Source organism: Tenrec ecaudatus, chromosome 18 (assembly GCF_050624435.1).
Source record: "Tenrec ecaudatus isolate mTenEca1 chromosome 18, mTenEca1.hap1, whole genome shotgun sequence".
NCBI lineage: Eukaryota > Metazoa > Chordata > Mammalia > Afrosoricida > Tenrecidae > Tenrec > Tenrec ecaudatus.
The window spans coordinates 64,046,820-64,070,336 of NC_134547.1; the positions used below are offsets into that span (position 1 = coordinate 64,046,820).

Here is a 23,517-nt window from a genome sequence, read left to right on the forward strand (position 1 = left end):
GCCAGCAGCTGCCCCTTCTCATCTTAGTCCTTCTTGGAATCCTGAAAGCTTCTCCAAGCCTCAGCCTATAGAAACACTCCCCAGTGGCCTCATGTGCCTGCCCTCACCCCCAGAACCCCCCACCCATGGAAGCAGAGATCCAGCAATGACTCCTGCTACTGTCTCATCTCTTGACAGGCCAGCCTGTCCCCCGTCATCTATGACAGCCTGACCAGTCTCATGACCAGCCTCGTTGCAGTCGAGCTAGAGAAAGTGGTACTGAAATCCACCTTCAATCGGGTAAGGTCATGTTCTCTGAGGAAGACCCCTCCAGGCACCCAGTTCTTGCCTTTCTCCCCAATCCTCTGGCCTCTGAGGCACTAGAGCAGGCCAATCCTGGGACCACTTGAGGCCCAGCTGGCTGGGCAGCTCAGCCCTGGAGGCATTCCTGCTTGTCCACATAGCCAGTATTACCAATTGAATGGTATCGCTCATAATGTGTTATAAATCCTGACCTCTATACCTGTGCTTACGATCCTATTTGGAAGTGGGTTGTCTTTGTTAACGAGGTAGAATTCATGTGTATTTAAAGTCAATCTCCTATAGGGTCACCATGAGTTGAAATTGACCCAGTGGCAGTGAGTCCCTTACCAAATATAAAAAGCAGATTAGGACAAGCGAGCAGAGATGGAGGAGAGAGGCCAAGCCAGAAGCATAGGCAGCTCAGAGTGGAGAGCCTGCACCTGGGATTCAACTCGCAGCTTCCTCACTTGTGAGACAGCCATGTTCTCCTGCAGCTGGGCGGGCTGCAGTTTGACAAAGAGCTGCGCTCGCTCGTCGCCTACCTTACCACGGTGACTACCTGGACCATCCGAGACAAGTTTGCCCGGCTCTCCCAGATGGCCACAGTCCTGAATCTGGAGCGGGTATGTAGGACGGGCTCCATGGTGCAGCTCCCTCAGACTCCCCACCCTGTGCACAGTAGCGTGGCCTCCAGGACGCCTGTGCTGTTGCCCCTGAAGCCTCCTCCCTAGGCGAGCCCCTCCTGCCTAACTGCTCTGGCTTTCCCACAGGTGACTGAGATCCTGGACTACTGGGGTGCCAACTCTGGCCCCCTAACATGGCGCCTCACCCCTGCTGAAGTCCGCCAGGTGCTGGCTCTGCGAATAGACTTCCGCAGCGAGGACATCAAGAGGCTGCGTTTGTAGCTGCCGGGGTCAGCCCACCTGGGCCAGGTGCTTCAGGGTCGTTCTTGAAGCTACCTGGGGGAATGCAGATAACTGGTACCTGCCACAGCAGGGAAACAGCGGCCTGACGCTCCACTCTTACCCTCAGTCCTAGCTGGATGCCGTTTCCTCACTGCCTGAGACCCCAAGAGGGGCAGGCCGGCTTTGAGGGGCAGCACTCCCTCACCCTCAGATACTGCTGCAAGCAGGCTGCCCCGGCCTGCCTTTAGGAGACTTGAAAATGGGTTAGATCCATAATGTAAGGCTGTAATGTTGATAGTCATCCTGAATAAAGATACTCCTTGGAGAGGGGCCAGTCTTATCTCTGGGGAAGGCTGGGCACTACTGGGCGGGACAGTCCACACTTGCACAGAAATAGGAAAGAAGAAGCCCCGAACTTCTGCCATCTCCCGTGCCCAGAAACTTGCTGCCTCCAGGGACCTGTCAGGTCACCCCACCCTCTTCCCTACTCTTGGAGCCTCGGCAACAGGGCAGTTTCCCGCAGGCCGGGATCACAAAAGACAACCTTGCAGGGCTGGGGAATTTATTCCAAGAGTATGAGACTCCCCACCGGCCTTGGGGGGCACAGTGTATCCTGGGTTGGCAGTGGCTGCGCCGCAAGAACCACACTGGCTCGTTGCACTCACCTCGTTCCCCATCAAAGTGACCGTTTTGTGTGCGCAACTCAGGCTGGGAGTGAGAAGACTGATCTGCGCTGCGATTGTGGGATCCTGGCTGAGATGGTCAGGGCGAAGGCAGCCCCAGTGTGCGTGACATGCTGACGATAGGCTTTGACAGTGGCTGGGTTCTAACCAGATCTAAGTCCCAGCCAGAGAATACCAACCTTCCTGCCTCCCTCTGTCCACACACTCAAGTGTTCTCACAGAATGTTCAGCCTTGTAGGCTGCAACAAGTCATCCTGGAGGGAGGAGTGTGGGCCGGGAAGCCTGCACCCAGAAGCCAGAGCACTAGAGAAGGCACAGCAGTGTCTCAGGAGTCAGCCTCAGCCACTTCCTGAGGGACCCAGCAGAGGGAAGAGGACACAGACCAAGGGAGGCCACGGGACTTACAAAGGCCACATGGGATACTGAGCCCAGGACTTTCTCATATCCCTAAAGTGGCTAAGGCCAGGCAAACCTTGCCTGCTGTCAGCCTGGCAACAATCCTGTTCCTAAGCTGTCGGCAGCACCAGCTCCAGAAAGGCTGGGTTGTGTCTCAGTGGCTTCCTTTAGAAGCAGGTTTCCCAGGGCAAGGGTGGTGGGGCCACTGTAGCAGTGGGTTCTCCCCTGTGCAGAGAAGACTTGTGGGAGTGATCACGGCCAGGTTGTCCCCTCCAGCAGCTGCAGACTCAGGCCTTGTGTGTCCACCTCTACCAGGTGAATGCTGTAGTTCCCAAGGCCCTAGGAACAATGAACAAGAAAAGATCTGCAAATCTGAGGTCTTCTGGAGGCTGGGCAGAGGCTATAGGAATAGCTCTTGGTTAGCTGGTGGACCCCCCCCATAATCTGCACTACCCCCAGTACCTCAGTCTGGGCCAGCAGCGCCTCCAGAGTCTCCTTTTGCCGAGGCTCCTTGGTCAACAGATAGAGGAAGCCCCCACCACCTGCCCCAGCCAGGCTTTGGCCATGCACGTGAGGCGCCAGGATGTCCATCATGTGCCGCACGGCCAGGGGTTCACACCCTGGAGCCATGAGCTTCTTCTGTGCCCAGTACGAGGTCAGGTACTGGCCCAGGAGGGGCAAGCTTCCTGGGGTGGGGCAAAGGGGAGAAACCAGGATCCTCACTGCTTATTCTCTGAATGAACGAACAGCAGTACAAGTCATGGTTAAGAAGGCAGGGTTCAGTGCTGGTTGGAGAACAGAAGTCGGAAAGTGTAGCTCCTGGTGGGCCGTAAGGGTTACTTGGCCTACCGCAGTGGCCACCACGTTCCACCCGTAGTTCAGAGACTGCAGAATGCAGCAGGAGCCCTGCTCGCCTCCCCAGCCCCTGGGCCACACCTCTTCCCACTTGTTCCTGGTGGAAGGGCAGAGCCTGCAGGGCCTCTCCATGATATAAGTTTGAGCCCAAAATGGCTCCCACCCAGGTTGGAGGTCCCCAAGAGGTCTGCCAGTCCAAGGGGCTGTACTCCCAGAAGTCCTGGTCACAAGTTCCTGTCCAGTGGCCTAATGTCCTCTGAGAACACCTGGCGCCCGGGGAGAAGCACCCACCTTGGCGAAAGGCATTGGCACACTCTTCAGTCTGCTGCACCAGGCTGTGAGCGTTCTGCACCACAGCAGGCAGCCGGGCGTACCAGTTCCGCAGCACATCCTGCACGTGGGGCAAGAGGGGAGCTGAGGGCTGGGGCCACCCAGCAGTCAGGCTCACCTGTCCTCTGGGGCCCGGCTCACCTGCAGCAGGTTCCGTGCCAGGCGGGTCTTGCCAGTGTACACCAGCAGCAAATGGTCATTGAGCGTCTGGATAAAGCCCTCAGGCACAGCAAGCTCCTCCACCTCCACCTTCAGGGGCAGCTGCGCCCGGGAGCGCCCCACCTTGATGCCGGGCACCAGACCACCCACTTGGTCCTGCCAGCCGCCTCCTGTGAGTCCAGGGCCAGTCACTGCTGAAGTCTATCCCAGACCTAACTCCTGGCCTGCACCCCCAGCAAGGACCAGTGTGGGAAGACTGCTTCCCTTAAATCCAGCTGGTCCACTGGGCTTCTGCCCACCCCTGGGAGCAGGATGACCCCAGCAAGGGAAAACACTTCACCTGAGCCTGAAATTCACAAACAGCCACTACTGTCATGTTGATGCTGACTCTTAGTGACCCTCTGGCACAGAGCGGAGCTGCTCCATTGGGTTTCCAGGGCTGTTAAAAATCTGTACTCAGCTTACAGTTTACTGCCCCCCAGTGTCTGGTGGCTGAACTACCAAACCCCGCGCTTAACACGCTGCACCATAGGACTCCTTTGGGGCTCAGTGGGGGCAAGCACTATTTCAGATCTGTGTAACTGGAGGTGGGATAAGCTGCACAAAAGGGTAAACTCTTTACTTGCCCTCCCCGCTTCCCTGGGGAGCTCTAGTGGGGCAGGGGTGAGAGTGGGGAGGCATCCCGGCCCTCCCTAAGTGTTGACTTGGGAAGTTGTTTCCATCTTGCTTAATCATGAAAGGTGTAGATCCTTCCCAATAAAACTAAGGAGGGTTCTGGGACCTCGGTCGTGGTTAGGGACAGGGCCAGCCAGATGGAAAGTATGTGCAAATGGTAGGCGGCACCTGGAACTTGACAGCCAGAAAACGATGCCCAGAGCCCCCAGTGCCCAGACCTGTGAACACAGCCAGGTGCAGCAGGAGAGCCAACGCTACGAAAACATAGGCGTCTTTAAGCAGAAACGCCGCACGCTGGCAGCTAGTGCAGAAGGTCAGAGTCGGCACTCCAATGAGGGTAGTGAACACAGCACGGCAGCACAGTTCCGAGGCTGTCTGCAAACCACACAGACCCAGGGAGGCCCCCACCCAAGGAGGTACCTGTGGTGAGCACCTGCTCCAGGTGCAGCACGGCGTGGATCAGGGCCTCGGTGCTTGCCGCCTGGCCAGCAGCCCGCTGCAAGGCGGCCAGGACAGCGCCTGCCAAGATGCTGCTGGTACCTGCAGGAGGCGGATGGCGCCAAGGCAGAATGACAGCGCCCTGAGCAGTCCTGCCCCCACTCCTCCTCAGGGCTGGCAGCAGAGGCAGGGCTACTTACCAAGGCCAGAGCCATGGGGCAGCTCAGACCAGGCGTGCAGCTCAAAGCCACCCCCAAAGGCACTCAACAGCTGCTCGCTGAGCAGGTGCTCGGAGCAGACCCGCACGATCCCTGCACAGATGAAGGCCGCCTTCAGCAGTGACGCTGTGGAGGGACAGGCCGAGGGTCAGGAGTGGCTCTCAGGGCAGAAGCAAACCCCGCACCCCAGCACAGGGACAAGCTCATCTGAGGGACAAAAGCCAGCAGCACGTAAGCAGCAAAAGGGTCTCTGGGCTCCAGCTCACAGGCTGCTCCCATCACGAACTAGCTGTCACCTGTACAATGCCTGCTCCTACAAGAGCCTTGGCAGGTGACTATGCCCAACCCCGCTTCTGCCACACCCGGCTGTGTGCTGCCCCACTGCTGACAGGGCAGCCCTGACCTGGGGCATGGGGCTGGCAGTAATCCCTCAGCTCATCCAGGCTCCGGCACAGGAGCTCCACTGCCATCTGGTCCCGCCGAGGCCCCACTGCCAGCCTCAGCTCTGGCTCAGGGATGCGACGTGCCCTGGCTCCGATGGGCCGGCGGCCGTCCACTCGCACAGCCAGGCCCAGGACTGCCCCACCATGCTCGTAGGCTAAGGGTGGCGTGTCACTCCAGCCGCCTGCAGCAGTGTGACAAGACCAAGCTGGTCACAGGCTGCCAGCCCACTTCTGGGGTGGCCACCCTCACCCCCTGCCTCAAGAGGGCTCACCGGAGAAGTCCACGCGGGCGGGGCACTCAGTCATCACCCACTGCCCAGTGGCTGGCAACCCCACTGGCTCCGTGGAGACAAAGCACTGGGCCGACATGACAGCCTGCCGAATCAGGATCTGCTCGGCACCCTCATAGTGGCGGGCAGCACGCACCAGCAGGGCTGGCCTGCGAGAGGAGAGGAGGGGGAAGGTGGCTAACAGGGTGCCCCAGCTGGGGGCAGGCTGCCTGGGCACCCAGCTGCCCTGGCTCATCCTAGAAGTCTCTCCCTCTACCCCACCCCCCGCCTCTGTTCGTTGGATGTCAGTCTCCGAGGATGGCCCACACTTGCTTCTCAAGAGGGTTACACTCCCGCCAGCACCCACCTGCTAAGCCACTTGTTCCTCTCCTGGGCGAGCGCCTCCACACCCCCCGCCAGGTCGCCGGCCTCCAGATAGGCGAAGGGCCGGGTCCATTCTGGGTTGGCAGCTGGACCGCTCCGCAGGCCTCCACAACCCCCGGCCATGCAGCCCAGCACGTCTGCCACACAGGCCATGGCCCGTGCTGCCACGCCAGGGTCGTGGGCACCAGCCGCAACTGAGGAACCAGAAACAGCAGGTAGCTGGGGAGGGAGTCCAGCCCAGTACCCTGTGCCCACAGAGAAGCCAGCTCCTGGCGAGCTCCAGACCCCTCCCTGCATCTCTCTGTGCTCATGAGCGCACTGTCCACCCCTCTACCTGGCCCCGTTCCCCACCCTACAGGGACTTAAACAGAGGGCTGGGATCATTGCCAAGGCGCCTGCACAGCCGGGGCAATCTGCTGGCCACAATCCTGAAGCTCAGCCCTGGCACAGAGAGCAGGGTCTGCTGATATTGTCTGACCCCATGAAAAGTAAACTCTCAATGCCTCTCCCCTGCTTGAAAGTCGCCAGTGGCTCCTGGGCACTCAGCTGACGGCACTGGCCCCAGGTACACCCACCGTGGTCCAGCGTGTCCAGCAGGGGCCCAGGACAGCCCTCTCGGACAGCAGCTCGGATCAGCGGGCGCAGGCTGAGGTCCTGCCGCACCTCCAGCACATGCCGCACCTTCAACAGGGCCTGGCGGAAGAAGAGGTCCCGGCGGGCAGCCAGCGTAGCAGCCCGGTCCAGGCATGGCTGCAGCTGCTCCCAGGATAGGCGCCAGGTGGCTCGCCAGGCCCGGAGGGCCTCACCCCCGTCCTCCTGGGGGCTCAGCATCCACAGTAAGTCCTGGGGCCCCAGGACCCTCGAGGGGTACAGCACTGGGAATAGGCGGGCACTGAGGAGGCAGCGCTCTGCTGGGGGTGTGTCTGGGTCCCACAGGTCCCAGTCTCTGATGGGGGAGAGGATATAAGGAAGGGAGTGAGGGCTCCTGTCAGAGGGGGTGGGCTAGGGACAGGGCGCACTCCTCAATTGCTGGAACGGACACACGGGAGCTGCTGACTCAGGACAGGTGCTGCTGCACACATTCGCAGCAGAAAAATGAAGTCAAACAGGCTGCCAAAGTGGGGACCATTCAAGCCTCGCTTCCTCTCCCAGATTTCTGAACAAAAGTCCCCCAGAGCCTGAGCATAGCCCAAGGCAGGGTGCCGGGGAGAACCAGGCTGCCTCCACTGGATGGGCAGGGATGGGCCTCAGGGAAACTGCCTGGGACCACAGAGGCCATGGGCACCAACGACCTTACCGCATGACCACCTTACCGGATGCCCGTCTTCCGGAAGAATTCACTCCAGGGCATGTTGAGATACGTGCCTGTCCCCTGTTTCTAGGGGCCACAGGAAGGGATGAGGGACATTAAGCCAGGACACTCCCAAGTGGACAGGACAGAGATACAGAGGGCTTCAAGCCCTGAGGTCCCAACATGCCCAGGTGGCTAGAATTAGGGAATAGAGTCCTGGTTCCAGGCCTGACCCATCAAAACTGGCCCCATGCCGGACACCTCCCTGCTCTGAACCTCAGTCTCCAGCCTGGAAAGTGTGATGAAATTCCCCTCCTGCAGCCCAGAGAGAGGAGGCGGGCAGGCCTGTTGGGCTTCTACTGACCACACCATTCCCACAGCCCAGCCCTCGTCCAGTACCCACAATGCACTGCGAGTGGAAAGCCCTGGAGCTCCCCAGACTCAGCTCAGAGGATGGGAGTGGGAGAGACATCGGCCCTACCTCCCAGCTGTCCAGACAGCCAGAGAGGGTGAAGACACGGCCCAGGGAGCCGTGCAGCTGCACCAGATGTCCCCGCAGGCTGAGGTCCCGGAGCTCCACGCCGCGCAGGGCCTCTGACTGGGCTGTGTCCAGGCCGCTCAGGAAGCAGCTGGCACCAATGCTAATGGGCCCCTGGAGGGAGAGGGCAGGCCCAGTGGGCAGTACAGTCCCAGGGCGTGCACGCGCACACGCGCACACACACACACACACACACACACACACAGACCCCCACCCTCCTGTGCACAAAGGCCTCACCTTTAGGTGGCAGTGCTCCAGCACACTCCCGGGACCCAGCCACACAGGGCCCTCCAACAGGCAGCTGACCACTGTGCTCCCCGCCTTCAGGAGCTCTGGCATCTGTGAAGCCAGGGCAGATCAGAATGCGGCCTCAGGCAGTATCCTGCCATGCTCGGCACTTGGCAGCCGGCACTCTGTGCCTTTCTCACCTCCACCTGGGAGTGCACTATCTGGGCCTTGGAGCCACCGGGGAGTGTGAGGCTGCGCAGGAGCTCACTGGTGAAGGAGGTCAGGTAGCTGTAGCTGCCATCGGGGACGTAAGCTACAAAGACACAAAGCTGTGACCCCAACCCCACGCCTGCTGCAGGACTGGGGCCAGCTGGGCTTCTTGTTTCAGCTTCCCTGGGGGGCAGGGGGGACAGGGAGGAGGGGACAGGCATGGCGATGAGGCTGTTGTGCTGGTAGGGAAGCTGGGAACCAGAGACTCACGGCTCGCCCCACGTCACACAGCCAGCCAGTGGGAGGCCTCTTGGGAAGCCAGGAACAGGCAAAGGAAGGGAAGGGTGACGCCCCTGGGAGGCTTCAAGGGGAGGGGGGTGGGGGCCAGGCATTCACTCCCTGAGCAGACTGTCTTCAGGGATCAGGTGGGGACAACCTCATGACGCTGGTCTCCTCCCACCCCGAGAACCTGCAGCAGGACCCACCCATGGTGAGGGGCTGGTCACGTAACTCCCTCCACAGCTGGGCCCGGGCGCCCTTCAGGTAACCCGCTGTGCCCGAGTCGCCTTGCCCCATCTCTGGGGGCCGCCCTTCCAGGAACTCCTCCTTGCTCACGTTCCGAGCCATGCAGAGCAGGATGTCGAAAAACAGGGACAGCTGGGTGAGAGAGGGAGGGTGGGGTGAAGGAGAGGGCCAGAGGAGGGCCACACAGTCCCCACCAGAGACAATGAAGCAGAAACTTGAGGCCAGGGCCAGGCCCAGTCACCTGAACAGGCCGGGCCCCAGAGTCCAAGCCCATGTAGGTACAGGCGTCCAGGGGTGGGCTCACGTGGGTGGCCAGGAGGCGCTCGGCAGTCTCCGCAGAGAAGAAGGCAATCCCAGAGACCTGGGAGACAACACAAGCATGCACCACACAATGGGAGTCAGGTGGGAGGCCCGAGTCAAGAAGGATCCACATCCATGGACCAAACAAGACTGAGAGGCGCAGAGGCAGGACCTTCTGCTCCAGACCCCAGGCTTCCTGGGGGCCGCTGCCACCAGAGCCCCTCAGATACCTGGTGAAGCAGCCCTCGGTTCTCAGTCCAGCCCCAGAGGCCCCCACCCCCACTCCTTGTCCTCATTCTTTGACAGCTGCACCCCCAGCCTGGCTCCCGTTCATCTGCCTCTTGCCCCTCCAGGGTTGGAACAGTCTCCAGAATCCAAGGTGGCCTCTTCCTGCATCCTGCTTGTCCTCTGAACACCAGTTCTGTTCGGCCACAAATTCCAGTTCCAGAGCTCGCTCCGATTCTGGTTCTAGTCTAGCCTGCCCCAGAAGACCTCTAGGAGTGGGAGTCACTGTCGCCACCCCTAAGGTCGCCCAGCCTCCCCCACCCCAATCAGGACCCGGCAGCCATACAAACCAGGGGCACCCGCCCATCAGGCCTGGCACAGCGCTGTATCTCCGCCTCGGTGCCCTGGTAGTAGATGTCCAGAACGGAACCCTGCATCGGGGGAAGGCAGAGTTCGGGAAAGGGGCAGGGAGCGGAAAAGGAAATGCTAGATTCAATAAGGGCAGCTGCAAATGGGAGCTCAGGACTGAGTCTGTCTTCCCAGCCTCCCAGCAAGGACAGGGTGCTGGCCAGAGAGCAGGGGCGCCTGGAGGAACTCCCTCAGTCAGGCTGCCAGGAGACCCAGGGGGAAAGCATGCCCGGGGCAAGGAAGAGAGGCCTCCGTGGACAGCCGCAGCCCCAGGAGCTGTACCTGGGCATCACTGAGGTAGACGCCATGGTCTCGAGCATAGGCCACACTTCCCGGGAGGGCGATCACTCGGGCGCCGCGGAAGTCATCCCAGCTGATGCCTGTGAAGGTGGGGCGGTCAGGCAGCTCCCTGGGAGACCCAGCCACAGATCAGATCGGGTGTTCCCACCCAAGAGGGGAGAGCTCAGCACTGAGGTAACTGGGCACCTCTGAGAGAGAACTCTGATTTCCAAAACCAAGTGGAGGCAAGGACAACCCTCCCCCAAAGTTCTTCCACGACGTCTGTGGAGCGAAAAGGACCAGGCTAGAAGGACGCACCCTGTTCTGAGGCCCAGCAGGGGGAGCCCTGCTTCCTTCTCCTCTTGGAACAGGAATATGAGGGAGGGGAGAGACCGAGCCTGGGGCTCTAGCTGGGGAGGGTGGTCCCAGCTCACCTGGGTTTGGAGGCACGGAGAGCAACATGTCAGTGCTGCAGACCCACATGCCTGGGGGGGAGCCTGGGCCCAGCTGCAGACAGAGAGAGGGCAGCTGGTGACCTGGTCCAGCCCTCTCTCTCTCTCTGCTCCCCACCCCCAGCCCGGGCTCCAGCCTGCTCTGCCAGGTCTGCAGTATCTGTCCCAGAGCCAAGGCTAGACCTCCCAGAGCTGACCTGATTTTCCCTCTCCCCCCAGCAGTGGCAAAGACTAACTTCTCAAAGTCCTAAGGAACCCTGGGCTCTCCCAAAGTCAGCTTCATCTAAAGACACCCATCCGCTGCTGTGTGGCCTCACCCGGTGGGTCATGATGTCCAGCAAGCAGTCCAGGTTGCAGACCACAGCCTCCACGGGGGCCTGTGGGTCCTCCACAGGGAGGCAGGTGAAGGCCCGGCCGCAGTCATCCAAGGGGAAGTCCCGGCCCTGGTGGGAGCAGGGGCTGGTGAGAGAGCCCCAGGGGCTGAGCCTGGGACCCCAGCAGCCAAACAAGCATCTCTCTCACCATTTTCAGACAACGGGATTCTTATTTTAAACAAAAATCAGAGAGCTTTAGTTAGTCAAGCGTGCCGAAAAATATATAAAAAATCCCCGAGACAATAACCGTTGCCCCTTTCTTGATGTATAGCCCATCCAATGTTTATTCATCTTCTCTTTATCTTTACATAAAAACAGGACCATCCTAAAAAGATGGAGATTAAAATATGTACGTGCATGCACACGCGTGCGAGAATAATTAAATATAAAATCTGACTGAGATGGGGGTGTGCGCCAATGTCAATAGCCTGGCTGTGGCCAATGTTAGCGCTGTAAAATGTCATCACTAGAGGGTGTCTGGGCAAAGCTGAATTCCCAGGAATTCTTTTCTCAGCATTACTGCTTTCCAATACTGGTCTGTTTGACGTATTTAAATCTGTGTGCATGTGTGCCACGGCCTCAGTAAAAAGGTCATCACAGAAACAAGAGTACTCTCTATAAACATCTACCAAAAACCAAAATCAAACTCACTGCCATCGAGTCGATGCCCACTCCAAGCAACCCTAGAGGACAGGGCAGAGCTGCCCCTGTGGGTTTCAGAAACCGTAACTCTTTATGGGACTAGAGAGCCTCACCTTGCTTCCACAGAGCAAGTGGTGGATTCAAACTGCTGACCGTGTGAGTTGCAGCCCAATGCAGAACCGCGGTGCTGCCAGGGCTCGTAGCAACCCTATGAAGATCTACAGCTGAATCTTCACGGAACCCTAGCGAGCCACTCACTGAGCACCGAGCACAGGTGAGGCCCTGTGCTGAGTATTTCTAGGGATCCTCTCCGCCAGGAACAGGTGCCATCCCATTCTGGATAAGGCAGCTGAAGCCCAGCAGGGGGCAAATGACTTGGTAAAGGCGCAGAGCAGATCTTTCTAGATCACAGGTTTCCAAACTTGTTCGGCCTATCGTGTCCCGTTTCCCCCCCCCCCCACGCCCCGCGCCTTTTCAGAAAGAAAATGACCCAGCGCCCCCCGGTCAGGAAAACATTTGTACTCTGTGCAATAACCCAACAGGAAGGTGCACCAGCTACAGGAGGGCGAGGCCAGTTCCCTGCCCTGCGCACCTGCAGAGCTCACCCAGCCCTGCCCCCGCCTCTGCTCACCATGTGCAGGATGAGGATCCGAGCCAACTGCAGGACGTCAGCCGTCACCACCTGTCAGAGCCAGCGGGCCAGTGAACAGAGGGCAGAGGTCACAATCCAAGCACACACACCCTCCCTGCGCCCCCATTCCCCCAGGGACAGCACAACCCCCTCAGGCATCAAAGGAATACAAGGCGAGGTCCAGACTAGTGGCCACAGGTAGGCAGAGGCAGTCTTGTCCCCACCCATGGCCAAAGGAAGCAAGAGGCCCTCAGCCTGGGGGAGGCTGCAGAAAGCAACAGGGGGCTGGCTGGGTAATTCAGAGTAAGGTTCCCCCTCCCCCGCAGTGTCCACCCTGGGAGCATGTCGATGGCCGTGACCACCTCCATGTCCTAGGCTGAGGGTGTCACACAGGCAAGGCAGCTGAATGAAGCCTGGGGGGAGGGGAGGCGGTAAACACTACGCAGTCACTGATTCATAGACTGCCAGGGGTCTCACTCTGCCATCCCAGCAAACAGCTGCCAGGTGGGATAGAGAGCCCACAGTAGCAAGATCGTGGGAGTTTGCAGAAGCCAGAAAGCCTGGCTTTGAGGGCCTTCCAGAAGGACACTGGCAAGGTTAGCCTTGTCTTCGGCCCTCACCCGGATGCTGAGGCAAGGATGACTGTGTCCACCGGGCAGCTGTGAAACCTGCAAACTCTGGGCTGACTGGGGGAGCAGGAGCTCCTGGGAGCCTGGTCCCCATCCGGTCGAGCCTCTACCATGGCAGAGGGGGGATGGCAGGGGGCGTGTAGCAGCACTTCATGGAAACTCACAGTGAAGCCTGCCCGAGCACTGAGGTGCTCCGCGGCCACCAGCAGGGCATTGAGGGTAGCTCCGCCGCTGCCCACACGAGTCTCAGGGTCCTCCACAGCCACCAACAGCGTCCCCTCGGGGATCTGCTCTCGTTTCTGCCGCACCTCCAGCTCTGCGGCCATAAAACCGGAAGTAAGCCTACTGACAGTCCCTGCATTGTCTTCTCCGACAACTGCTTGGCCCAATTCTGAGTCTCTTTGTTCCCATTTTGCAGATGAGAAAACTAAGGTTCCATAAAGGGACACGGCACATTGGAGGGCCCACAGCTAGGAGGAGCGGGACTCTGGGCTTGAATCCAGGCCTGCCCAGACATTCAGGCTGCCGTGGTGGAGCACAGAGGCAGAGGGCCAGTGGTAAGGTGTGACATCGGAGTGCGGACTGGGGCATGGGAAACGGAGTCGCTTACCTCTCTGGAAGGCCTGGACACTGTCCCTGTACTGGCAGGTCAGTATGATGACTGTCCAATCAACGCCCTTTGCCTGTTCCATTCTGGCCGACATCGAGAAGCTGTTTGAAGGCAGAAATAGAAGTGTCTCTAAAAGTTTTAAATTATCACCCAGGAAAACCGGTCCTTTCTTGGGATCCAAATCTATGGATCTCTACAGGTATTGATACCTTCCTGAGGCCACCTCCACCATCACCCCGATGACCTCAGGCTGTCCCTTTAGGGTCACACCCTCTCCGCTTCCTAACATCCCTACCCCCATCCCCTGGCACCCACAAAACTATTCTCCAAAACTCACAGTTACTCTCTTTTTTTTCCTCTATTATATTTTCTTTAATCATTTTATCAGGGTCTCTGATAGCTCTTAGAACATTGCACACATCCATTGTGTCAAGCAGATTTGTACATAGGGTGCCATCGTCATTTTCTAAACATGTAATTTCAATTTGAGCCCTCAAATCAGCTCCTCTCTTTTTCCCTCCCCACCCCCATCTCTCTTTTTAAACAAGATCCAATAAACAAAGCGTCATCTTTGACTTCTCCCGCTCAGCATAAGGCCTGTGAGCTCCATCCGTGGGCCATGTCGATGGATGGGTTTGCTCCTTTTCGTTGCTGAATAATATTCCATTTTAAGAGCATGCCACAGCCAGTGACGCACACACCCAGTGAAGGGGAAGCAGAGGTGCTCAGGTGTGGGCAATTGTGACTGGAATTGAGACCTGCATTCACCTGCAGGTGTTGTGTGACAGTATTTCTAAAACCTGAGCTCCTGTGATTTCCGAGGGAAGTAGGCTGGGGTTCACCGCTGGGCCTTCCTTAAGGCAAGGGCTGGGCCTGCCCTTCCTGGACCAACACCCCCCACTACTTACTCACTAACGGGGTTGGAACCTCTCAGGCTGGAAGGGCCTTTCGCCAAGGGAGCAGTTAGTGTCACCCAGGTGTGTGCCCCACCGTGCTACGTGGGGTTTCCACTACAGGACACTCTAAGGGGACCTCTCCTCCCAGGGACTCCAAGCCAGAAGAGAGGCAGCCCCCACCTATCAGTAACCTTCCTCCAGGGCACTCTAGCAAGGAGGGGAAAGGGAGGCCAGAGCTTTGGCTCTACCCCAGCCCCCAACAAAAGGCAGGCCCCCTCCCACCACGTGGGAAATCACCCTAACTCCAGGGCCCCTGGCCTCCCCAAGACTATCCGTAGAAGAGCTCCTTGTGGAGGGGAGGGGGTGCCCTGGCTTGCTGCCAGCCAGGAAGCAGCCCACCCCTCACCCCCACCTTCCAGCCCCCAGAGCTCAGTGAGGAGAAAGAGTCTGTGGTCAGCCCGTGCCCATGTGGAACAAATGAAACCTGAACCTCAGCAAGTCCCTGCTGGTGCCAGACTCTGCTGCCACCAAGCCTATGGTTAGAGCTGACACAACACTAGCAGGCAGCACCACCCACACTCCCACGGGCCTTCAGGAAAAGCCTTCCTCAGACAGGAAATCTCTGTTCCCTCTCAGCCCAGAAGGGAACTCCAGCATGCCAGCGGGAAATCTGAGCCAGGCACCTGAGGACAAAGGCATTCCCCAGGGCACCCACTTGGTCCGGCAGTGCTCCCTGCAGGCAGGGATCCCGGCTGTGTGGCCTTAGGCACCCTATCCTACCTCCTTGGGGGTCTTGTGTCAGGGGCTGTTATTGACAGGCACCAGCAGTTGCTATGCTCCGAATCCACCACCTGGCGCAAGATCAAGGCCAGGCTGTGACCAAGCCCAGCAGAGACCAGGCAAACCCACTCTGGGGAGATTCCCTCTCTGTCCTGGCCTGGCTGAGGCTTTCTCAGAAAGGCATGGCAGCTCTACCTAGCCCACTGTGTCTCCTTCCCCAGACTCCCACTTCCTCCAGCTCCATCCTTCCTACCCCACCCCACCCCCGACCCCCATCCATCTCCAGTACATCAGATCCCAACGTCTGGACTCTCCAAAGGAAAAACCCAGTAAGAACTTCTGCTCTAATGTTGACCTCAGTCCTCTCTTTAAATCTTCACCTTAAAGATGAAGAAACAGAGGCACAGAGAGGTTAAGTAATTTGCCCAAGTCACACAGCTAGCAAGTGGCAGAAACAAATGTAAACCTCACTCAAAGAGACAGGGGAGTTTGTAAGACTATAACTCTGCATGGGAATCCCAGAATCATCTGTCTCCCATGGAGAGAGAGGCTGGTGGTTTGGAACTGCTGACCTTGCAGGTAGCACCCAGCATGGAACCACCACACCACCAAGGCTCCAGGACCCTTTTTAAAGCCAGACTTCAATATATCTCTTCATCTCTATACGGAAGCTGCTTCAGAGCACTGAAGAAAGTTACCAAGAGGCTAAGTACACAAGGGGGAGCTTCAAAAAGTTCATGGAAAAATTCCACTGTCTTTTGTTTTGCTCTCCACCCTGTTGGGTCAGCTTATAGCGCCCCCACCGATCTCCCAGGTATGCTTTATAGAAGCAGAAGCTACACCTTTCTCCTGACTGCCATGGGTAGGTTTAAACTGCCAACCTTTTGGTTAGTGACCAACTGCTTTAGCCATGTCGCCACCTCAAAAAACAAAACAAACAAACTAACCACTAAGATTCCAACTCAGAGGGACTGTGCCTCCAGGCTCCTTAATTCGAAGAGGCTTCTTAAATACAAAGGGGCTTCAAAAGCCACAGAAAAACGAATGAGAGAGGATGGAAAACCTGCTGTTGTTAGAGGCTATGGAGTCAATTCTAATTCACGGCCACCACCACCCTCGTGTGCCCCACCACCACCCATGTGTGCCGCAGAACCAGGCCCAGCCTGCACCCTCCTCACAATCAGTGTGCTGTTTAAGGACCCTCCCATCCAGGGTCCTCTTCTGTTCCGCTGTAAAGTGCTGAATAAGCATTGCCCACTGCCATCAAGCTGATGCCAATTCACAGAGACCCTGTAGGGCAGTGTTGGCTCCATAGGACTGCCTGTAAATCTTTACAGAAGCAAACGACCTCCTCCTCCACCCCTTCAGGTGGGCTTGAGCCCCCTATTTTGCAGTTAGCAGCCCAAAGTTTAACTCTCTGCACCACCATGATCACTTGTGCATTTGCTACGAATTATGAGAGCCTAAATAAATGCAAGGTGACATGTTACTAAGGGCAGCCACCACTAGGGTGGAGCTCTCGCCCACTCTGGGCCAGGTGAGAGAGTAATAGTCCACCTTCACAGAACCCTGCAAGGAAAGTGCCAATCAGCTGGTAGAGGCTGCAGCCATGGGGGAGCCTTACTCAGCATATTGGTGATGCTGGGGGGCCTATGCAAAGATCCACCTCAAGAAGGGTCCCAAGGCCCAGAGCTAAGCTCTTATTCTCAGCACAGAGACTAAAAGATGTGGACAGGTAACAGGTCACTCCTTTCAGCCTCGGTGGGGAAGACAGCCCCCAGGACCCTCCCCCCATATCTGCCTCTTACTGTATGATCCTGGTCAGGTCACTTGAGCTCTCTGACCAACCTCTTCCCAAACTAAAAATCAGGGCCAAAGATACCAACCCCTCATGGTTACTGTCAGCTACTCAATAAAAGGTCAAGTATGTGGCACAAGGTCAGAGCAGAGCCAGGTCTCCCTTGTCAAGTGTGTCTGGAGAAGAGATTAGGAAAGGCCTGTGGGTGTCAGGCAAGGCTGAGGGGCAGCCCAGGGAGGGTACTTGAGGATAACAGAAAGTGGAAGGATACAGCTACCACACACGGGGCACCTTGGTGGCACAAGGGTTAAGGGAGCTACGTGGCAACCTACTTCCCTAAGCGCTTCCAGCCTCGGGATCCCTCTGGGGCTGTCAACTCGCTGGGAGTCCGAATGCACTCCACCCACGCGACAAGCCAAAGGCATTGTGCGATGTCTCCAACAGCCACCAGCAACCCTTAAAGGGGAATTATTACCACGCTATGAGGAACGACGGCTCAATAAGGCGGAAGAGCCGGCCCAGGGACACGTGAGGCAGGACAGGTGTGTACAACGACAAGGTGCACGCAGCAGAAACGAGGCATTGCCGCTGGAGCTCCTGCCCCCGGGGATACCTGTCGTGGGGGCTGGGATCTCGTAAGGGAAAGCGCACAGGCTTCGGAATGGTGTCCCGGGTCCGGGAGCGGCGCCGTGTCTCCGGAAAGACTCAGGGGAGCGGGACCGGCGGACTTCCCACGGCGCGGCGCGGGTGGGTGCCCGGGGTCCCAGTAGGGTGCCCGTGGGGAGGCTCTCCGCGGTCCGGCTGGGCGCCCCAGAACCTGGAGGACGCGCGCGGGACAGGAAGCCGGCGCGGCGGCACAGACGGCCACGCACGCTCGGCGGGGAGGGCGCTCTAACGCGGGATGCGCTCGCGGTGCATTCTGGGAAATGTAGTTCGATGTGCGCCTTGCCTTCCCTGACCTAGCCTGGTCCTGGGCTACCGGGTGTGGTCCAGTCAGCCCTTTCCTCAAAGACGCAGGTGCGTCTCCAGATTGGGAGGTAGGATGCGGCTCAGAGGCCAGCAAAGCTCCAACTCCCCGAGGGAGCCGGGCTAGTGAGGGGCACAGGCTCCTTTTCCATACGACCTTCTCTCTGTCTCTCTCTGTCTGGGTGAAGAACAGAAACTGGGGTGGGGTGGAGGGAATCCCTGGAGAGCATGTGAGCCTGAGAGCCAGCGTGCTCCTGGCTCATTTCATCACGTGAGTTCTTCCAGAAGAAACTTTACAACTCCGTGATGGGAAGAGGACCCTCCTACGGTGCTTTTGAAATGCGGAAAATCTAAAACAGCTCAAACTGCTCCCTTGTTGCTAGGATGCTGGAAACCTGGATCAGGCACACCAGAGCGGCGCGAGAAAGAGAGACAAATGGAGACGTAGCGCAGGCAAGGCCAACCCTTGCATACTGTTCATCCATGCAACTGGTTTATTCCAAAGAAAACCAGTCCTGAGCGCCTGCCTGTGATTCAGGGGCTGGCAGCTAACAAATTATCTTAGTAAGATACCAGTGTGATTCGAGAATGATGATGGCAACAAATGTACAAATATGCTTGACACAATGGATAGATGTGGACTGTGATAAGAGCTGTATGAGCCCCCAGTAAAATTATTTTTTTATATGTCTGATCAGGGACAGGCTGTCAGGGCCTCAACTCTTCTCCCTGCACGTGCCAGGAAACGAAGCTGACAGACAGCTCTTAGAACTGGCTCCAAGAACTGTCTTTCCTCCCCACCTGCAACGGCTAGACAATTAGACTAAGGAAAAACATGGCAGCAGTGTAAAACCCCCAGCAGCTGCAGCCCCAACCCTTTCCCAAAGGGACCCTTCTCGGCCCCTTCTTTAAAAACCCACTGCTCTCTTCACTGGGTACGACTTCCCTGGCTATTTGCTAGACCAGAGAACCTCCCCTGGAAGCTCCTTTTCTATTAAAGAGCTGTTACAGCCTCTTAACTTTTTCTCTCTCTGTCCCCGTGCCTCAGTTTACCTCTCACAAAGATTCCAGGCGAAGTATCATTAGGGTGCCTTCTTTTTTAAAAAAGCCCAATCAAAATGGTGGCTTCCATGAGGATCTGCTGGGACAGCTCAATCCGAGGCAGAGAGGTCAGCTCTGGTTATAGCATTGTCTCTGGGACCCCAAAGGGGCAATCTTGATAAATGCTGATAACGGGTATCGTGGCAGCTTACTAGGAAGAAGTTTGAAGAAAATTGAAAGTTGCAATGGTGAGGAAAGGGCCCAAAAAGTTGTGCCAAGTTTTGTTTTGTGTTTTTCATCAAGACAATATACTTGCTCATCCTTCAGGTTAGCCCATGAGAATTTCCTTGGGAAACCTTACCCATAAGATCTACCCGACAGCCATGACTTTCCCTCCTTTAGACTTTGTTAAGTTCCCCCAATCCCAAGAACATTGAAAAGGAACATGATTTGAGTCCCATGGGAATACCAAAACTGCCATTTTGGCATGATGTCAATCAAAGGATTCTTTGGGGTAAGCTTAGGGAGATGGAAACAGCACCTTCAGAACTGTTTAGAAGGTTTTATGAAAACATCTATGATTTTGCAGCAGTATTTTTTTACTTATACCAGGGAACCATGTTCAAGACATTTTGCTAGGAGAAATGCAGCAGACTATACAATATGTACAGTAAACCATTGTGTCCCCCTGCAAATGACATAGATATATCCATTAGGAGCCCTGGTGATATGGTGATTACACACCGAGCTACTGACAGAACGGTCATGGCTCATGAGTTGAACCCATCAGAGGCTCCCAGGGAGGAAGATGGGTACTTCCATCAAGATTACAGCCTTGGAAGCCTGGTGGGGGTGGGGCAGTTCTACTTTGCCCTTTAGGGTTACTATGAGTCTCAATCAACTCGAAGGCAGGGGGTTGGTGGGTCTGGGATCTACACTTTGCCTTTTGCCATAGAGTCAACTCCTACTCCTAGGGATCCTGGAAGACAGAGCAGAAACTGCCCCATAGGGTTTCTGTGGCCGCTGTAAACCAAATGGAACACCACATCTCTCTCCAGAGCACTCGCTGGAGGGCTCCACCCCCCACCTTTCCACAAACAAGGAGGCTTCCAAAAATCCATGGTCTTTGACTCACTTTTTTCCATGAACATTTGGAAGCCCCTTGTGTTTTGTGCAAGTGTCGGTTGAGTAGAGAAGCAAATTCATTGACACTCCCATGTGTCCACAGGCTAGACAACACATGGACAGCCTTCCCTCAAGTTGACAGTAGATTGTCTACCTGCCACACCCCTGTAGATACACACACACGTCTACAGGCATATGGTAGAGGCATGCCTATACACAGGACTAGAAGGAAGCTTGTTCTGGGGTTAGAGGTGGTGTTGTGCAAGGACTTGAACTTTGAATTTTTCTGACAACAGTGTATTTTAAGGTTGGTGTCTTCGAGTCCACCCAAAGGCCCCTTGGAAGAAAGGCCTGTGTATCCTCTGAAAACTCAACCATGGAAAACCCGATGGAACTGTCTCTTCAGACACAAGAGGTATCTCTGAGTCAGAGCAGACTGGATCACAACTGTTTCTTAAATTCGTTTCACTGGCATTCACTGGGCACCTGGGAGGTCATGGGAACCTGAGTCAGCTGGCCACTTTATGGCTCCCGTCCCCACCTGTAAAATGGGATTCACCGTGTCGTTGGCTAGGTGCCATGGAGTCACTTCCAACTCACAGTGGCCCTGTGTCCCATAGAAGGAAACGGAATGACCCCATGCACAGCAGATGAGACACAGTCACCTTCTGTACAACAGATGGCCCCATTCCGGGCCAGCCTCACAATCCTGGCTGTGTGCTCACTGTACCAACTGCCTGCAGTGATTACAAGGCTGGGATAAGCATTTGACGCCGTCATTAACACGCAAATGACATAAGCCATTATTGCTTAATTGGGGTGAAAGGGGCGATGACGGGCTTTTTTTCTTCTCTCTCTCAGTAAATTTATTTTGTTGTTGTTGAAAACATACCCAGCAGAATGTAACACCAAACTACAGTGTCTACATGTTCAACTTGGTGACCCGGATGCTGACTCTCTTCAAGTTGGGAGACCATTCTCACCCCCCTTGTTCCTCCCACATGAACATAAATTCACGGCCCATAGGTGCCTGCCTCATCTTTCAAGTTATTGAGGTCCCTCTGACCCACTATAGATAGTTTGCCTGTAATTCTTTTTTAATCATTTTACTGGGGGCTCCTACAACTCTTACCACAATCCATACATACATCCATTGTCCCAAGCACACTTATACATATGTCGCCATCATCATTTTCAAAGCATTTGCTTTCTACTTAAGCCCTTGGTATCAGCTCATCTCCCCACCCCCCCCTTTCTCCCTCATTTCTCCCTCCCTCTCTCATGAACCCTTGATAATTTACATTTTTTTCATGCCTTGCACTATCCGGTATATTTCCCCAACCCCTTGTCTGTTGTTCATCCCCTTGGGAGGGGGTTATAGGCAGGTCATTTTTATTGGTTCCCCCTTTCCACCCTCACCTTCCCCTCACCCGCCTGGTATGACTACTGTCAATATTGGTCCCAAGGAGTTTATCTGTCCTGGATTCCCTGCGTTTCCAGCTCTTATCTGTACCCATGTACATGCTCTGGTCTAGCCAGATTTGTTAGGTAGAATTAGGGTCATGATAATGGGTGGGAGTCAGGGTGGGGGGGCAGGAAGGAAGCATTAAAGAACCAGCGGAAAGCGGTATGTTTCATCAGTGCTGCACTGCACCCTGACTGTCCTGTCTCCTCCCCATGATCCTTCTGTAAGGGGATGTCCAATTGCTTACAGATAGGCTTTGGGTCCCCACTCTGCACTCCCCCTACCCCGTCCCCCACCATTCACATTATGATTTTTTGCGCTGGGTCTTTGAGGCCCGATACCTGATCTCATTGACACCTCATGATCACACAGTTTGCCTGTAATTTTTATGGAAGCAGTTGGCCAGGCCTTAGTAGCCATGATTGTCTTTGCAGTGAGTTCCATCCCGGAATGTAAGCTGCTAAGTGAAGGAGTCAAGGAAAAAGCAGCTGCTCCCTCCCCAACGGCTCGCTCCCTCAGACTTATCCTCTCCCAGGTTGGGGCGGGCTTCTTCCTTCGCTCAGCAGGGAGTGGGAGGGAGGCAGGGATGCCTGCAGCTGCAGCTCTGGCAGGGCCTCCGGGAACAGGGAATGTGCCCCCACCACAATGTAGCCCTGCTCCCATCGCCAGCGTGGGAGGGGTGTTTCCCAGGCTGCTCCACTCCAGCATGTCCCCAGGCACGGAGAGGCAGACCCTCCTGAAAGGTGTTGAGCAAGAGGAAGCCCTCCCATGATGCAGTGGGCCAGCAGCAGACACACACAGGCCTTGCTCTCTATCCTGCTTACTGTGTCACTGCCTGGGGGGGGAGGGCCCCCCGCAGAGCCTGGAAACCACTCTCCAGGGACTCCAGGGCTTTGAAAACTGACCAGTCTTCCCTGGCTCAGCCCTGCAGCCTCTAGGTGCATCTCTGCTCTCCAGCTGAGAGATAATCACAGCGCTAACTCACCGGGTGACTGGGAAGCTTTCCGCAGCTCAAGCCTGCATCCATCCGTTCAGCACAGAGCAGACTCCGGTGGTTAGACACAGTCCCCCCACGTGGCACACACAGTCTGCGCTCCTGCTCCTCTACTTCCCGAAAGCGTGGTTGGTTGAACCCACTCAGTGGCAGCCTGCACAGAACACCTGGCAGTCCACTTCTACACCATTTACAGCGAAGAATACCGGCCCTGATCCAAGCCAGCCAACCAGCCCCGGGCCAGAGTGTGAGAGCAGGACTGGCAGGGCTGGTGGAAAGACGGTAAAATCCGCAGCACCATGACCCCGAATGGTGGCTTTGCCCAAAAACCAGACTCAGATGGCTGGGAAGGGGAGGAGGGATGGAAGAGACGAGCCCAGGGAGGCCGTGGGAAGGGTGCTGTGATGGAGAAGAGATGATACTCAAGATCACAGAATAAAATGTGCACAGACTGTCAAGTGGGAAAGTAATGTTCCCCATAAAACTTTCTCCAGAATTACAAGAAAACATTAAGAAGAGCCAGCCTGCCACATGCCTGGCTCCTTGGGAAAGCGGCAACAGAGAGGAGGAGTGCCATTTGTCCCTCAGCCTGGTGCCCATGCCAGCCATTCATCAGACTGCACATCCGAGGTCCCGGCCCTCCGCGGCCAGCCCATTTCTGACCGACCCTTCCATGTTTTCATTACACACAGGGGCTTCCCAAAGTTCGTGAGAGCAGGAAGAAAGCTACACAGAGATGAGGGTTCAGCTAGGTCTCATTCCGACTGGTCCCAGGGGAGCACTGGAATATTGATTGCACCTCTTTGGAAGCCAGGAGCTATGCTTTTGTACCTGAGTGGATGATGGGATTACAGGTGGTGGGGAAGGGGAAGGTTAACACCCTAGGCATCTCTGGGCCCAGCAGCAACTACAGACAGAGGAGCCTTCTTTGAAGGAGGCTCAGAGCCATGAGTTGTTGGGGGACAGGCACACCATCCCGGTGAAAGGGCCTTGGTTGGGGGTGCCAGCAGCTAACACAACAGAGGTATGCATGCAGTGACGGATACTGGGTTAAAAAAGTGGAAATAGAATCT

General features: G+C 56.5%; 2 protein-coding genes across 2 annotated transcripts in view; one reads left to right on the plus strand and one right to left on the minus strand.

Annotated features, from left to right (window-relative positions):
• The window catches only part of COG4 (component of oligomeric golgi complex 4), a 32,267-nt gene extending 30,756 nt beyond the window's left edge, over positions 1 to 1,511 (plus strand). Inside the window, exons 17-19 of the mRNA XM_075537630.1 lie at positions 178 to 279; positions 777 to 905; positions 1,053 to 1,511. Of these exons, the coding sequence (XP_075393745.1) occupies positions 178 to 279; positions 777 to 905; positions 1,053 to 1,187 (366 nt within the window). The 3' untranslated portion in view covers positions 1,188 to 1,511. The remainder of the gene's footprint in view (positions 1 to 177; positions 280 to 776; positions 906 to 1,052) is intronic.
• Positions 188 to 17,697, minus strand: FCSK (fucose kinase). The gene is made up of 24 exons (XM_075537629.1): positions 17,467 to 17,697; positions 13,380 to 13,480; positions 12,934 to 13,085; positions 12,141 to 12,191; positions 10,811 to 10,936; positions 10,476 to 10,548; positions 10,045 to 10,142; positions 9,705 to 9,785; positions 9,071 to 9,190; positions 8,790 to 8,961; positions 8,295 to 8,407; positions 8,104 to 8,205; positions 7,810 to 7,980; positions 7,351 to 7,415; positions 6,613 to 6,983; positions 6,021 to 6,231; positions 5,657 to 5,823; positions 5,345 to 5,566; positions 4,924 to 5,067; positions 4,706 to 4,825; positions 3,593 to 3,780; positions 3,413 to 3,512; positions 2,729 to 2,952; positions 188 to 2,605 (listed from the first exon to the last, which is right to left on the minus strand). Exons 2-24 carry the CDS (start codon positions 13,471 to 13,473, stop codon positions 2,519 to 2,521), a joined length of 3,252 nt encoding a protein of 1,083 aa, XP_075393744.1. The 5' UTR covers positions 13,474 to 13,480; positions 17,467 to 17,697; the 3' UTR covers positions 188 to 2,518.
• Positions 17,698 to 23,517: the final 5,820 nt, after the last annotated feature.